The sequence below is a fragment of the Spea bombifrons genome, chromosome 13 (assembly GCF_027358695.1).
Source record: "Spea bombifrons isolate aSpeBom1 chromosome 13, aSpeBom1.2.pri, whole genome shotgun sequence".
Taxonomy (NCBI): Eukaryota; Metazoa; Chordata; class Amphibia; order Anura; family Pelobatidae; genus Spea; species Spea bombifrons.
The window spans coordinates 4,467,247-4,482,336 of NC_071099.1; the positions used below are offsets into that span (position 1 = coordinate 4,467,247).

Genomic DNA, 15,090 nt, shown 5'->3' on the forward strand with positions numbered 1-15,090 from the left:
CAGCTCAGACTTTCTTTTTTAAGAAACCTGACAGGGATGGCCCATCATAATGAATAGTTAGAGACTAAGGGTGGATACATTGAGTAGATTTTACTAAAAACATATTGCCTACTGTTGAAGCCAGTGGAGGCTCTTCAATAGGAACGCATGGGCACATGAACCCCCCAAGTGCAAAATTCATCAAAAATCCATTTTAATCACTCCCTAGTGACTGACTGAAGATTGGCCCCGCCCCTTTCCTTATAGCATCCACACTGCTCAGCAACTCATCTAACAGCGAGTATAAAATTAATCTTTTTTTTTTAGGTCTCTCCACACATGCGCACAGGGGTCAGAATGCTGCCTTCCCCTAGCCAACGCAGGATCTGACTGGAGCGCAGTATATCACATGCAGAGCATTTAGCTGGGAGATGTGGAAAGAGGCAGGACCGGCATGACTTTAAACGGGTGCAGAAAGCGATCTACGTTCGCTTTCTGCACCCAAACGGTGTTGCATTAACCCCTTCAATCCCAGGGGTTTTTGGTACCTCAAAGCCCAGAGCAATTTTGCCATTTTTGGGGTATGTCGGTTTAGCGATGATTCTCTTTTCCTGTGAATAGTGTACCCATGTAAACTATATATTGTTTTTTCAAGGAGAGATAGAGCTTTCGTTTGATACCATAGTTGGATGATTAGCTGAAAATTTAGAATGAGAAATTTAGTAAAAACTAGCGAAGATTAGAAAAATAAACTAATTTTTTTTTACATTTTCCCTCTGAATCCTCACAAAATTAGGTAAAGTGATGGAAAATCCCCTCCAAGTTTATTAATTCAGGTGTCCTGATTTCAGAAATACCTAATTTATATAGATTTTCCAGAATTTGCCAGCTCCAGGGAGCATACTATTAGGTGTACAATTTTGTATAATTTTTATGCCTATGGCTTAACGGGTTTGGGGGTTGTGAACGGGGGCAGGAGGGTTATACTGGCTAGATGTTATGCTAGGGCAATGGGAAGTAAGGTTTTTTAATAATTTTTTTATTATCTTTTTTTATATATTTTTTTTAATTTTTTTTTTATTTTAATTTTTTTACATTTTTTTTTATTTTTTATATATTATTTTTACACAGAAATGGTTAGAGGTCCTCCTAGGGACCTCCTGAACATGCCAGTGATGTCACAATGACATCACAGCTCACGTTATAATTTTTTTTTGTATTATTTATATTAATATTTTAATGATTTATTTAATATTATTTTTAAATCACTAACCGTTTTTTTTTTCCAGCTCTTCTGTTACAGGACGGGAGGGGGAGTGAGAGAGATGGTCTCTCACTCCCCTCCCCGCGATCCCCCTGCACCGATCACACTGTGATCTCTATGCAGGTCCTCACAGACCTGCATAGAGATCGTAGCGTCTCTGTGCCTCATCGGAGGGCAGGATATCCCCGCAGGGGATATCCTGTCCTCCGATGACCTTCCGGGTTACGTCAGCAGTGACGTAACCCGGAAGGGAATGCCCGATCGCGCGTTTGCAACTGCGCGATCGCGCGATCGGGCAGTTTACCGGTAACAGCTTACCGGCTTTCATGCCGGAAGCTGTTACGGGCGATCGGACAGCAGAAAGCCGGCAAAGCCGGCTTCTGCTGTCAGTGGGGAGTCCAGGCTGTCAAACGACAGCCTGGTCTCCCGTGCAGCGGCAGGGATGTGTCCCTGACGCTGCACGAAGGGCTGGACGTACCAGGACGTCCATAGGGGTTTCTTTGTGGGCGTTTTTTGGACGTCCCGGTACGTCTATAGGGGATTGAAGGGGTTAATGTCTCGACGTCGAGGCATTCAGCAACACCACGATCGGCATCAGGGGCCGTGTCTGGCCCCTCCCCGGGGCGTCAACTAAACTAAAACTAAAATTAGAAAAAGTCATTTTGTTCTAAATTTTTCACCATATTTTATACTTTTTAAATAGTAAATAATATGATACAATCAAAACAATGCCATCTAGAAAGCCCTTCTTGTTAAAGTGGACTCGCAACCGTCACATGCATTAAAGTGCATAAGAAAGAGTGTCCCTTTATATATATTAATTATCTTAATAAAAAAATAGTTTTGGAAGGAGACACAACCGCTTGTGGATAATTTCATTATTAAAGGCAATCTGTCTAATGTTTTCTTACCAGACATGGAAGTTGTGTTAAATGGCTACATTATCAATGCAATAGCAGGTACTTGAATCAATTGCTCATTCAAAGGACCTGGCAGCCGCCTGACACTGCGTGGAGTTTTCTTTAAACGCTTCTTAGTTACAGACTTCATAACCTTTACTCCTCTGCGGCTTATGGAAACCCGACTAATGTCTCCGACTGCAGGCCAGCGAAGTGAACAAAACCCCTCAGGCTTTGCACAGTTAGTTTAGGTAGCGGAGAACCAACACAAGTTCAGAGCACCGGCCCTCCACACTATTTCTGGCACTGGTTCCACCACATTCCACCTAGCGCGTACCTTTGCATCGCACGGAACCGCGCAGGGTTCATTCGTGACCTTACCGCTGCCGGACAAAGCGCCGCGAACAACCCAAGTAAAATAAGCAATCAAAGAAAATGCGTGCACTGTCTACTGCGTATGACTGCGAACAGGCTGGTACTGTACTTTCTAATAACATCGTGATCTCTGCTGTTTAATATCCCTTGCCACCACAAAAATGGCTGCCGTTCGACCCACTTCCGTTTATCCCCGCCTTTTGGACCTGACAGAATTGTAATTTGTCGCGAATGTTTGTGTCCACGGAAACTGTGTTCTTATTGGTTTGCCTAGTTGGACAGTATTGCCGACGGGTTCTCTTATTGGCTGAAAGACGTGGGCGCTGTTTCAGTGTACAAACGAGTTCAAGTTCAGCGGGGACAGGTGAGTGAGAGTCGCCTCTTTTCTGTGTGAATCTGAACAAATGCGCGCGTTAATCTGCTGGCACTGAGACTAAGGAAGGTTTATTTAATTTTATGCACTTCCAATTTAGATTTCATTAAGGTTTTAGATTATGAACTCACAGCGCAAGACGTGTTTCCGAAGAAAATAATAACGTTATATATACACACACTGATCAGAGTCATTTGGTTGACAAACTACATAGAATTAGCTTGATGGACCATTAAAGAGTTAATATGTAATGCGTATGAGGGTGACATCATGGGATTATGTATACATCATTTAATTGATCCATTATGCCTTAAATGTAGGCCTTTAAAAAGTATAAAACGGCAACTGCAAAACGTTTAGCAGTAGGGTGGCAGCTGGCCATTCTGTATCGCTGCCTCCAGAAAAGGACTAACAATATGAACTAAAACTAAAGCACACTTTGTGGATTGTGGGCAGATTTTCGTGCAAGATCTGAAAAGGCATCGCCTAAAAGGAACTGTTAATTCATTTAAAATCACTTATTTTCAAAATTAAATATGTGTTCACTCAGAACTTATAAAGCCAATCCTTAACTTGGATATTGATATAGCTTGCCTTTTGGATATCTTAAAAGCTTTTAACTTAAGCAAAATGTATCTTTTTTTTTAACACTTTCAGATCTTTTTCTCAGATTTGCAGGATACTTAAGGATACTTAAAATTTCTGTTTATCAATGAAAATTAATTAATATGTATTTGGTTTGAAAGCTCAACAAAACATTACTTTTCAGAAAGTCTTTGCTATATACATATGGTATTTAAAGTAAGGAACAGAGTATTTTTAAGACTTAACATACCAAAAAGGGTTAATTGTGTCACACATCGGAGACAAGCTACGGCTACCCGGAGCGACTTCGTTGTGGAAGATGCTAACCTGACGGCCGTAGCGATGTCAATATTCTGGCTACGCTTTTGTGACACGCACTAGGTGGCGTGTCCGTGATGTATGATGGGTGGTGGGGCAGACTCTGCTGTGAATTTAAGAACTTGGAACTGCATTAGAGAGGCATCATAGTGTGGTCTTACTACTGTCACAACGTTTTGGCGTTCCTGCTCTTGTTCCCTGGCAAATCTGGATCCTGAAGAGGTATATGACTCCTGGCCTGTTTGACTATTCTCTGCCTGGTATTTTTGTACCTTGCTACTGTTGGCTGATTACCTGTCCTGTGTACCTAGTCTGGCATCCTGTGGCTACCTGTTCTGTGCCTCTACCTGTGGCATCTCCTATCTAAAAGTATCCAGTCCTCTGGCAAGTGCTTTGCTAACTCAGTTCCTTACCGGTCTACCTGAGCCTCCACAATATTGGGATCATTAAAGTCCCTGGTCTCCGTTTTTTGGGCTCAACCCTTGCGTAGGTTAATCAGGGTGAATGGCTCATGTGTTGTGTGCTCCTGGGTTCTGGAATTATGATATTCATACCTGGGAACTCTCCAGGTTTGACCTGGAGATTGCCGCTGGGTGAAGCTCCGGGTCAAGACCCGAATCCTCCGGGTCGCAGGAGTGGGGTCTTGACATGCCCCGATCCCCGCCCATTTTCCCCATCAGCGGGAACGGCCCGACAGGTAGCCCAGAAGTTCCCAGGTATGGTGATATTACACTAGGGTAATAGTGCTCTCAGCTCAAGGGCACTCAAGTGCTCTCAGCTCAAGGGCCCATGAGGTTCTGTTCAATGGTAAGGAGGATAAGGTAGACCAGCTTACCCTTGCTATGCAAGTCCTGATAGCAAGATCTGATCCTGGTATTAGTACCCTGCATGGCACCTCTACCCCGGCAGGATATGTTGCTCTTGGTTCAAGCCCTGCTGCTGTTTCTTCCTCACAATTACCTTTGAAAATTCCAAAACCTAAATGTTACAGTGGAGAACTGGAGGCCTTCCACGAATTTCTGAATCAATATTCAATGCAATTTGAACTCGCACCTCAGATATTCCCTCCTGAAAGAGCTAAGGTGGGGTATATTTCTCCTCACCAGCAAGGCTCTGGCATGGCAAGGCTCACAGTATCCACCTCTGCTATGCTCAACTTCATTGATATTTTGTTTGTCTACAAGAATAACATCCCTCTTGTAACGACAGATGCCTAGCTCTGAGAATTTTCACTTTTTACAAATCAAACATAGCAAAACTTTCTTTTCATAGCAAATCTACATTCTGTGGGCAGAAATACACTCACACTTTCAAATTGACAGCTAATGTGTAGTGTGACGGGTACACTGTCAGAAGCTGCTCCCTGAGCCCAGGACAGGAACCAGGGACCCGGGCAATGCCGAGTTGAAATGGATAAATTGTGATTATAATATATTACCCCAAACTTCAGACAGAACCAATGTTAATAAAACAGGAACTCCGTTTTAATGTGACATTTAATGTGACATTGGCGTTTAAACAAGAGGTTAATTTATATACAAGAGTCACAGCAAAGCACGCATAGTTCTCAATCAGGGCGTCCTTTGCACTCAGCCCAGTAGAGGGTTGCTATTTTAGTCGGGGGGGTCTCTGACTTTTGGCCAAAACCAGGCTGGATATCAGTTCTTGGTGCAAGTTCTGGTCTCTCTCTTGTAAGTCCTGATCAGATGGAGAGGAACACACCACACATAAAACCCCTTGTCAAAATGCAGTTATCAGAAATCTGTGTCCGAGCTCCTCAGTCTTTAGACTCTGGTAATTTGGGAAATGTGGCGCTCTGTACCAGGGGGAAGAAGTAGTCCCAACAGACCATGTGACAAAATAACTATGCAGCAGTGTAATATACTGTATGTTTTATGTTTAGCTGTATATGGTGAAGCTCTATGTGTGGAGCGGGGCGCCTTGGTTGTAGTGAGGTAGAGCCAGTGGTAGTGAAAAATAAACTTTAAAGTTCAGAGAGAGGATCTGGTAGCATTCTGGTTTGAGGTTGGATGTTATTCGTATTAAAGTGTTTTTTTAATAGAAATTAAAAGCTGTTTGCCCCTTTTCTGGAAGTCATGTGGAGATTATTAGTGCTGAAGATAAATTATATAGTTATACATAAAGACTGTGCATTGTTTTCAATATGAAAGATTGCATATGCCATTATAAATATACAGTGATGCTATATTTAGTCTTTGTTAAGCACCTGGTGTATTTCAAGAATTAATTTAATATCTAACGTGACATTGCCCTCCAGTTTGTCATCTTGTACCGGGATCATATTGTGATTAATTCGCCTGATCTGTGTTCACACTGTAAACATGTTCATCTTGTCCTCCAATGCCTCTGGCAGAACCATCCACATGCCATGCTGGAGAAGTGTCTGTTTAGAGTCCTCAGAATATCCTTCATGGAATATATATAATTTCCACCTCTGGCTTTGAAATGGATCCTGTGAAATTATCAGCTATTTCTGGATGGACCCAACCTATTGCTTTTCAGGCCTTCCAAACGTTCCCTTTTTCTGCACCAGAAAAGCCACTATTGATACAACCTGATGTCTCTAAACCTTTTGTGCTTGAGGTTAAAATTAGCAAAGGGGCTATCCTGTTACAGCGAAAAGACTTCAATGGCAGACTCCATCCATGTGCTTTCTTCTCCAAATCTAACTACAATATCAGCAATTGAGAACTTCTGGGTATCATTTTGGCCCTCCAAGAATAGGGTCAATTACACAAAACTTGTGAATTCCTCAACAAGGCCAAAAAAATTGAACAATATACAAGCCAGATGATCCCTGTTCCTCTCCAGGTTTGACTTTGTCATGTCCTATCACCCCAGATCAAAAATTCATGGTAGTCTGTGAGGCTAGCACATTACAACACTGGTTACAATCCCACATTTTTGTTTCGTTGTAACCAGTAGGCACCAGCATATTCTGACAGTTTGCCATATTGGGCGATCATGCTGCCTGGTGCACTGCCTACGTAGATGGGATGGTTGGGAAGACTTCATAGCATGCGGTATCCACACCCTTTATCTTTAAGAGGTGGATTGCCTGGATATGACATCATAGCCCAGAGGGTAACTGGAGGTGACTGGGGCACTGCCCTGGGTCAGGCCTAGGACAATCCCAGTTTTAATAGACCACAGCACGTAGGTGGCAGATTATGCCATATTTGGCCTCACGTCTTTGAGCAAAAATGTGGTGGCCACAAATTAGAAGTCACAAAGATGATGAGATACTGTACATACTTCACAAGTTTGGGTAAGGGACGGCACTCAGAGCAAACACTGTAGTAAGCAGATCTAGAGCCATAGCTTCTATTTCCTGTACATGTTTTCTTTATGCACTTAATGGAGCATAATCACTCACAGTTCATCACTCCATTAAGTGCATAAAGAAAACAAGTGGAAATTATATAACCTGGTAGGAGAAGTACAGCCGAAAAACACCAGGAAATCATCATTAACCTCATTGTTGTAGAAGTTAAACTCCAGTATGTAAAATAAAAATGCTAATTTTGTTTTAGGTCAGCATATACAATTGAATTATAGAAATGTGTCTTTGTGTTGCAGCTCCCTTTGGAGAATGGTTGGCTATGACCCTAACTCCAAGGGACAGCTGCTGTCTCCATCAGAGGTAGCTACTGCTGGATCCCTTTCAGGGCTGGTAACTAGAGCTATGATCAGCCCCCTGGATGTTCTTAAGATCCGCTTTCAGGTATTTATTCTAATAAGGAAACTGGATATAGCCATATCGCTCAGAAAGAAGATGTCAAGAGGTGATATCTTTTATTAGGCCAACACAGCAAAGGATGTTGCCACTTAAGATTTCATGCCCTCCAATGTTTCTCCTTTCTGTTTTGTATTTAACAATAAACATAATTTATTAACCTTAAATAATGAAAGTAGTTTTAACTTAAAACGATAACCAAATCAATACATCAAATTTTCTTACATTATGATATAAGAAACACATTTATTACTTCGCCACACATTGCATGGACGTGAGTTTCTCCCAAGTTTATCACTATTTGAACCTTTCAATAAGAGTTCCAGCATTTGGGTCTGAGGATCTTGTCTTCTGAAAAACTTCTGAATGTAGAGCTCGATTAAAGACGCCCCTTTATTTTTACACATGAAAACTATGAAACTTGCAAGAAAAGGCTTCTACATTACTTTTTAAATAAGCTAATTTTTAAACTTGTTTTTTTGCACAACGTCTCAGCTGCAAATTGAGGACATTTCTGCCCGGAGTGCTCAAGGGAAGTACCAAGGTATCCTCCAAGCAGCCAAGCTCATCCAGCAGGAAGAGGGTCTGCAAGGATTCTGGAAGGGACATATCCCAGCCCAGCTCCTATCAGTGTCTTATGGGGCAGTGCAAGTGAGTATTGGGAATGAAGCTTTATGAAGTCTGCATGTTGTGGCAGTACAATTCAGCTTAAGCATTATTCCTTCCTTCTTTGCAGTTTTTGAGCTTTGAACTGCTAACAGAATTCTTCCACAACTCCACTTCGCTGGATCCCCGTGGTCCTATAGTACACTTCTTGTGTGGGGGACTTTCTGCCTGCTTTGCAACACTTACTGTGCAGCCCCTGGATACACTGAGGACACGCTTTGCTGCTCAGGGAGAGCCCAAGGTTTGAGGCAACCTGGAATCTATGACTATCCATGAAATAAAACCTAAATGAAGCAGAATATTGATCTGTCAGTGTCAACACAACAGGTTTACTACATATCATCAGGCAATGGAAGGTAGCCAATCACATTTGGTAGTGCCTTAATTTACAGATCATAGATAAAATGTTCAAAATCTTCAAAAATGTGACAATCTTCACTGAATCTACAACTTATAAAAATCAATTCATTTTTAAATATATATCATGTTTCCCTCATTTTATCCTTTGTGCCACTACTGGCATTGTTAAGAATGGATTCTCTTTTTTTTTTTGTTTTGTTACAAGGGGAGGAAGTACAGGATAGGTATTATAATTATCATCAAACCCATGTCTGCATAGGAATAACGAACTTTGTTTCCAGGTATACAGGCACCTACGTGAAGCAATCCTTAACATGTACAAGGCAGAGGGACCTATGACGTTCTACCGTGGTTTGTGCCCCACCTTGATGGCAGTTTTTCCATATGCTGGCCTTCAGTTCTCCTTCTACAACCTGTTGAAGAGGGCATGGAATTTTGTTCTGCCACAAAACCAGACAAAGAGTGGTGGAATGGGTGAGGATGAATAGATTATTATTATTATTGCCCACCTTGAAGACTGCCATGAGTATTAACAGAAAAGCCGTGACTGGATTGGGAAGAAATGTGGTCCTGGCACTTTAAGACATGAATCCAGCCTGCGGCCACAAATTACAGCACTGGTCCTGCCGCGTGAGTGACAGCAAAGTCAAGTAACCCTCGCGATCTGGCTCCAGCCTATAGGCTGTTTACCAGATTTCCAGGCCAGTGTATTAAACTAATGTTTTGAAAGATGAAACCAAAGTAAAAGTTGAGCTTTCAGGAAAATGTGCATGTAGTCTTTACTGGTTACTACCAGCGTTCCACACTGCAGTAGTATACTTTTTTAGCGTAAAATTTTCCTTTTCCTCTAGATAACTTTAGGAATCTGCTGTGCGGCAGTGGAGCAGGTGTGATAAGTAAAACTGCCACTTATCCCCTTGATCTCTTCAAAAAGAGGCTCCAGATTGGTGGATTTGAGAAGGCAAGAAAGTCTTTTGGTGAGGTAAGCAGGAGAAATGTTTCTGAAAGACTCAGGGCTCGTATAATGCAGGGCTACCCAAAATGCATTCATTTGTTAAACATTAATAGGGCTGCAACAAGTAATTGATAAAATCGATAATACATCATGAAAATCGTTGCCAACAAATTTCATTATCGATTAGTTGAATCGATTTTATCGATTATCAGATGAGAGGTTTTTTTTTTTTTAGAGCAAATGCTCTGAAAAATACCCCTCGTTTTATAATCTGGTTCATTCAATGTCACTTACAGCAGTTACTACTTCCCGGTCCCTCCCTGCAGTCACACTGATGATTGGCCCCGCCCCTTTCCTTCTCCCTGTCCCTCCTTGCAGTAAATCGGCAGTGACTGCAGAGAGGGACTGTAAGTAGTAACTGCTGCTGTGAGTCAGAAACGGATTATAAAACGAGGGGTATTTTTCATAGCATTTGCTCTTAAAAAACTCTCATTTTATAATCGCTAAAAATTGATTCAACTAATCGATAATGAAATTTGTTGGCAACGATATTCATTATAGATTTTATCGATTAGTTGTTGCAGCCCTAATATCTATATCACAGTCATGTGGAAAGTAAAGTACACCCTCATTGATTTCTATGGTTTTACATATCAGGACGTTATAACAATCCTCTGTTCTTTAGCATGTCTAAAAAATAGGTAAATACAACCATACATGACATATTACACCTTGTCATGATTTATGCAACAAAAATAAAGCCAAAAATTGAGAATCCATGTTTGGAAAAACAAAGTACACCCTTACTGCTTCCATATAAATTAGGTACTGCTGCTAATCAAATGCCCTTGATTAATTGATCATCAGCAAGTATGACCACCTATAAAAGCGTAATGTTTAGCAGTTTTCTGGTCTGGAGCTTACAGGTATGTGTTGACACAAAGTATTCAAAAGTTCAAAACCGTGTGTGTGTGTATGTGTGTGTGTGTGTATATATATATATATATATATATAATATATGCACAGTACTTACCGTATCCTCCACTCCCCTCCTGTATGTTCATTGTGGCCTGTAGCTACCTCACTGAGCAGTCGGGTCCCATGACGTGGGTCAATCCATCCTCCTCTGACACTGCACACTGAGGAGGGATGTAATTTTGCTGCTCGTTGCGGGACCCGATTGGATCTTTACTTGGAGAGGTGAGCGGTATGGACCTGTAAGAACACTGCAGCCTTCCCTCCAGCAATAGCTCTGTGTGCTCTGCCGTTAGGTTGGCCTAGCTTATATCGTTTACTAATCATGTAGTATTCTCTAATTTGACTCACACAGGTAAGAACATACCGTGGTCTTGTGGACTGTGCATGTCAAGTGAGGAAGGAGGAGGGATACAAAGGCTTTTTTAAAGGACTTTCTCCAAGCTTGCTTAAGGCTGCAGTTTCTACTGGACTAACTTTTTTCTGTTACGAGATGTTTTGTAGTCTACTGTTAAACATGAAGAAAAAAAGAAAAACTGAAGGAAATGCAAAAGATTCAGCTTCTCCCTCCAAGATCCATCAGAAATGAGACCACAATCAAATGAGGCAAACTATTTGCTGTTCCTGTTGTGTTTTCTCACTCTACTTTTGGTCTATCTGTCTTATCTGTTTTTATTCTATTTGCCCACTAAAGGAGTGGCAATAGAATTAAAATATCTTGTTACGCACAAGATTTGATGCACATTTGTTTGTTAATGTTTTATATGTAATGTATTTATATATGAGTATAAATTCACTTTGTAATATTTTAGGTTAACCCACCATGATTACTGAGCTCAATGCCAAGGGTGTAATTATTGTGGTATTTCTTGGACCTTTCTGTTACACATTGTAGCCTATTGTGACAGCAGAATACATTGGTAGGGTAGTGGAACAGACCAGTAATGTCCAGACACTTAATCAGTAACCGTGTAATGTAGAAACTGCTACAAAGGTCCCTTCACAATAGATAGTGACATTGATGAGTTAAAAGTGCAACTCTTGCAAAATCACCTGCACACTCCAGCTGTAGTAAATAAACTTAATTTATCGGAGGAAAGCTATCACTGGCAAAATGGGGCAAAACTATTGATTTAATTTCCTGCCCTGAACTTCCATTGTTAGCCCCATAAAGGCTGTCTAAGCCAATCAACAGCACTTAGCAAATTAACAAAAGGTATTAAATCTCTTTACTGGGAGGAAATCCTCAAATCCTGAGCAGAGGAAAAATGAGCTGCCCCGTGCCATATACAAAACGTGGGTTTCTAATATTGTATCTGTAAACATTACTATAGAAGTATATTTAATGTATTGAATTGTACAATATGATGAAAATGATGGATTTGCTTGATGTCCCCTTCATGGCTTTTAGCATAACTTAATTCATTTAATAAAATTAACTATAGCTTGTGGTATTTGTTTGACAGCTGGGGTAATTCTGTTTAAATATTTTTTTGTTTTGTTTTTAAAGTTATGGCTTGTGGCAAAATATGGCATACATACAGGGCCGGCCCAAGGCAAAATGCCACCTGGGGCGAATTTTAAAATGCCACCCCCCCCATTATCTGAACTCCCCCCCCCTCTTGTACTTACCTTCCGGCAGTCCTACGGCGAGTCTCCCTGTTCGTTCTCGGTGCCGGCTTGTAATGCTGAGCGCCGGAAATCTTCCGGCACTCAGCATTACAAGCCGGCACCGAACAGGGAGACTCGCCGCAGAGGAGAGAGAGAGGGGCGCCGAGCAGTACTGACAGCTTGGTAAGCGAAAACCACTCGGCGCCCCTTTCTCTCTCTTTCTATGATCACTTTCTTCGCTTAAACGGTGTTGCTGTAATGCCTCGATGTCAAGGCATTCAGCAACACCGAGACTGCCATCATGGGCCATGTCTGGCCCCTCCCCGTGGGCGTCAACATCCGCCATACATTGTATGGCGGCGGACGCCCGTTTTAAAAGGAGGCGATCAACGATCACCTATTAAATTTCAATGGTGTTGCTGAAATGCCTTGATCACGAGGCATTAAGCAACACCGAACACTGCGAGATGGCAGCGCGTCCTGTACAAAAAAAAAAAATCTGAAAAAGCTTTAAAAAACATTTAAGAATTATTATGCATCAAAAAATATATAATATATGATTTACCTTATCAACAGAAGAAAAACGGGACAAATCGGGGCACGGTGGCATATCGGGGGTATAAGGCATATCTGGGGGTACTGTGGCATATCGAGGGTAAAAGGTAAATCAGTGACATATCAGGGGGTATAAGGCATATCAGGGGGGCACCGTGGCATATAGGGGTATAAGGCATTTCAGGGGACAAAATGGCATATAGAAGGTATAAGGCATTTCTGGGGCAGAGTGGCAAGCTGGGGGTGAGATGTGCTTAAGTGGGGGGCAGGTTGGCAAATAAAAGAAAATATAAACAAGAGGCATTTTTCTCAATCATAGCTTACATGAATTGATATTTACTAGTAAAACTTATTTTGGTATTTTGGTAAAACTTTGTGTTCTTGTACCTTTAAAATATAGCTTTAATTATTATGTCAGTAATATAAGAAGGCGAATAGAGAAATTCCATTGTGCATGGAAAGGGTTAAAATACCAGCATTTGACATACCTTGAGGTTTCTAGTTACTTATTGCCCAATTACTATTTAGCAGTTTTTTTTCATTAGCTTTTTTGGATGTGTAAAATATTTTTCGGGTAAGAGAGAGAAAATGTGTTTTATTTTCAATTTTACATCATATTTTAGTATTTTTTTTGTATGAAATTAGATAATATGATTAAAAAAATCATGGTTTGGAGTTGGTACCTCCCAGGCAATTTATGTATTGCACTGCAGAGATATTGTCTAGTTTGAGAGGGACGCACAAGTCCTGTCTTCCAGAAAGCTTTTGACCACGAGAAAGTCGGCTAAACGTTCTAAACAGTTGATATGCAACTGAAGTTCAGACAGGGACCATTTTCCCTCCTCGTGGAGATGAAGCCGCAGCGAGCTTCCCAGCCCAGTCGACTATTCAGTTCCGGAAAGGAACTGAAAATTGCTTTCCCATTCCATTTGGGGATGTGATGAAGCCACCAGAGAAGTCCTTCTCGAGTCTCTGCATTCAACGTATTGCTCTCAATTCCAACATAATTATGTGCAAGGTTCTTTCTTGAGCAGACCAAATACCTCTTATTGTCCCCTGTGCTGAGAAAGCCCTGAATGGAAGCAACTGTGATCAGAGCTACCTCGAACAGCAACTCTAAGAGAGGACGGGCAAGGGGAATTATCAAGCCCAGAATAGGGTGGAACTCTTCTCTGACCCCTTTGGGTAAGAAAACCTTTGACTCCCTGAGGCCATGCTGCCTCAGTCGATCTCCTAGAAATAACTGGAGCCATCTGCATGATAGGGGGAATCATCGTAGCCTAATGTTAATGCTATCACCTTCCCTATAGTCTTCACTAATTCTCGCAGAGACCAACAGTGTCAAGAGAGGACTGAGGCTAAATAGGCCAGAATTTTTCCCCCATTTGTGTTAGGGAACTTCTTGGTGTCTAGGATAAACACCCAAAATATCATGTTCTCGGTGGGATCCAGGTCTTGTTGAACAATAACATCTACCTCTGGGTTTAACAGTAAGATATCATCCAAATAGTAAAGATATATGAACCCTTTTTTCTGACATGAACTATAATAGCCTTCGTTATCCTGGAAAAGGTGTAAGGTGTGTTGGATAGGCCAAACACCATCACTGTCCAGTGATAAATCTGTTCTGTCCAGCAGAACCTGAGAAATCGTCTGTGTTTTTTAGGGATGGGAACTGAATGGAAGGCATCTTTGAGGTCTAATTTGATCTCCCTTGAACCCGGCTTAAAATCACTCAAGGGAGCCGGAGGTCTGTTAAAGACCTCCGATACCGCTCCCTTGTGATCCGCGCAGCAACAGCTACTGTGCGCCGGGGTTTGTTGTCAGATCCCGGCGCACAACACTGAAGCCGTGCCCACCGCTGTCCGTGCCCTCTGACCCGGAAGAAGACAGAAGAACTGAAGAAGAGGAGCGAAGAGAAGGAAGAGGAGCTGTAAGGAGAAAAGAGGAAAGGTAGGAAAACATTCAGTGAGAGTGGATTGGTATATATGTGTGTGGATTGGTATATATGTGTGGATTGGTATATATGTGTGGATTGGTATATATGTGTGGATTAGTATATATGTGTGGATTAGTATATATGTGTGGATTGGTATATATGTGTGAATTGGTATATATGTGTGGATTAGTATATATGTGTGGATTAGTATATATGTGTGGATTAGTATATATGTGTGGATTGGTGTATATGTGTGGATTAGTATATATGTGTGGATTGGTATATATGTGTGGATTGGTATATGTGTGGATTGGTATATGTGTGGAAATGGTATATGTGTGGATTGGTATATATGTGTGGATTGGTATATATGTGTGAATTGGTATATGTGTGGATTGGTATGTGTGTGGATTGGTAAGTGTGGATTAGTATATATATGTGTGGATTGGTATATATATGTGTGGATTAGTATATATATG

The 15,090-nt window shown here is 41.4% G+C and overlaps 1 protein-coding gene across 1 annotated transcript; it reads left to right on the forward strand.

Moving 5' to 3' along the window:
- Window positions 1-2,785: 2,785 nt before the first annotated feature.
- On the forward strand, window positions 2,786-11,478 carry SLC25A19 (solute carrier family 25 member 19). Its single transcript, XM_053453515.1, has 7 exons — window positions 2,786-2,881; window positions 7,394-7,538; window positions 8,046-8,201; window positions 8,287-8,457; window positions 8,858-9,050; window positions 9,428-9,558; window positions 10,862-11,478. Exons 2-7 carry the CDS (start codon window positions 7,407-7,409, stop codon window positions 11,093-11,095), a joined length of 1,017 nt encoding a protein of 338 aa, XP_053309490.1. The 5' UTR covers window positions 2,786-2,881; window positions 7,394-7,406; the 3' UTR covers window positions 11,096-11,478.
- The last annotated feature ends 3,612 nt before the right edge of the window (window positions 11,479-15,090 follow it).

Bases quoted from the DNA above. Each gene is read 5' to 3' on its own strand.
- SLC25A19 (XM_053453515.1), top strand. From the start codon at position 7,407: ATGGTTGGCTATGACCCTAACTCCAAGGGACAGCTGCTGTCTCCATCA. The intron at 8,458-8,857 runs GTTTGAGGCAAC...CTTTGTTTCCAG, and splicing joins CTGCTCAGGGAGAGCCCAAG to GTATACAGGCACCTACGTGA. The intron at 9,051-9,427 runs GTGAGGATGAAT...CTTTTCCTCTAG, and splicing joins GACAAAGAGTGGTGGAATGG to ATAACTTTAGGAATCTGCTG.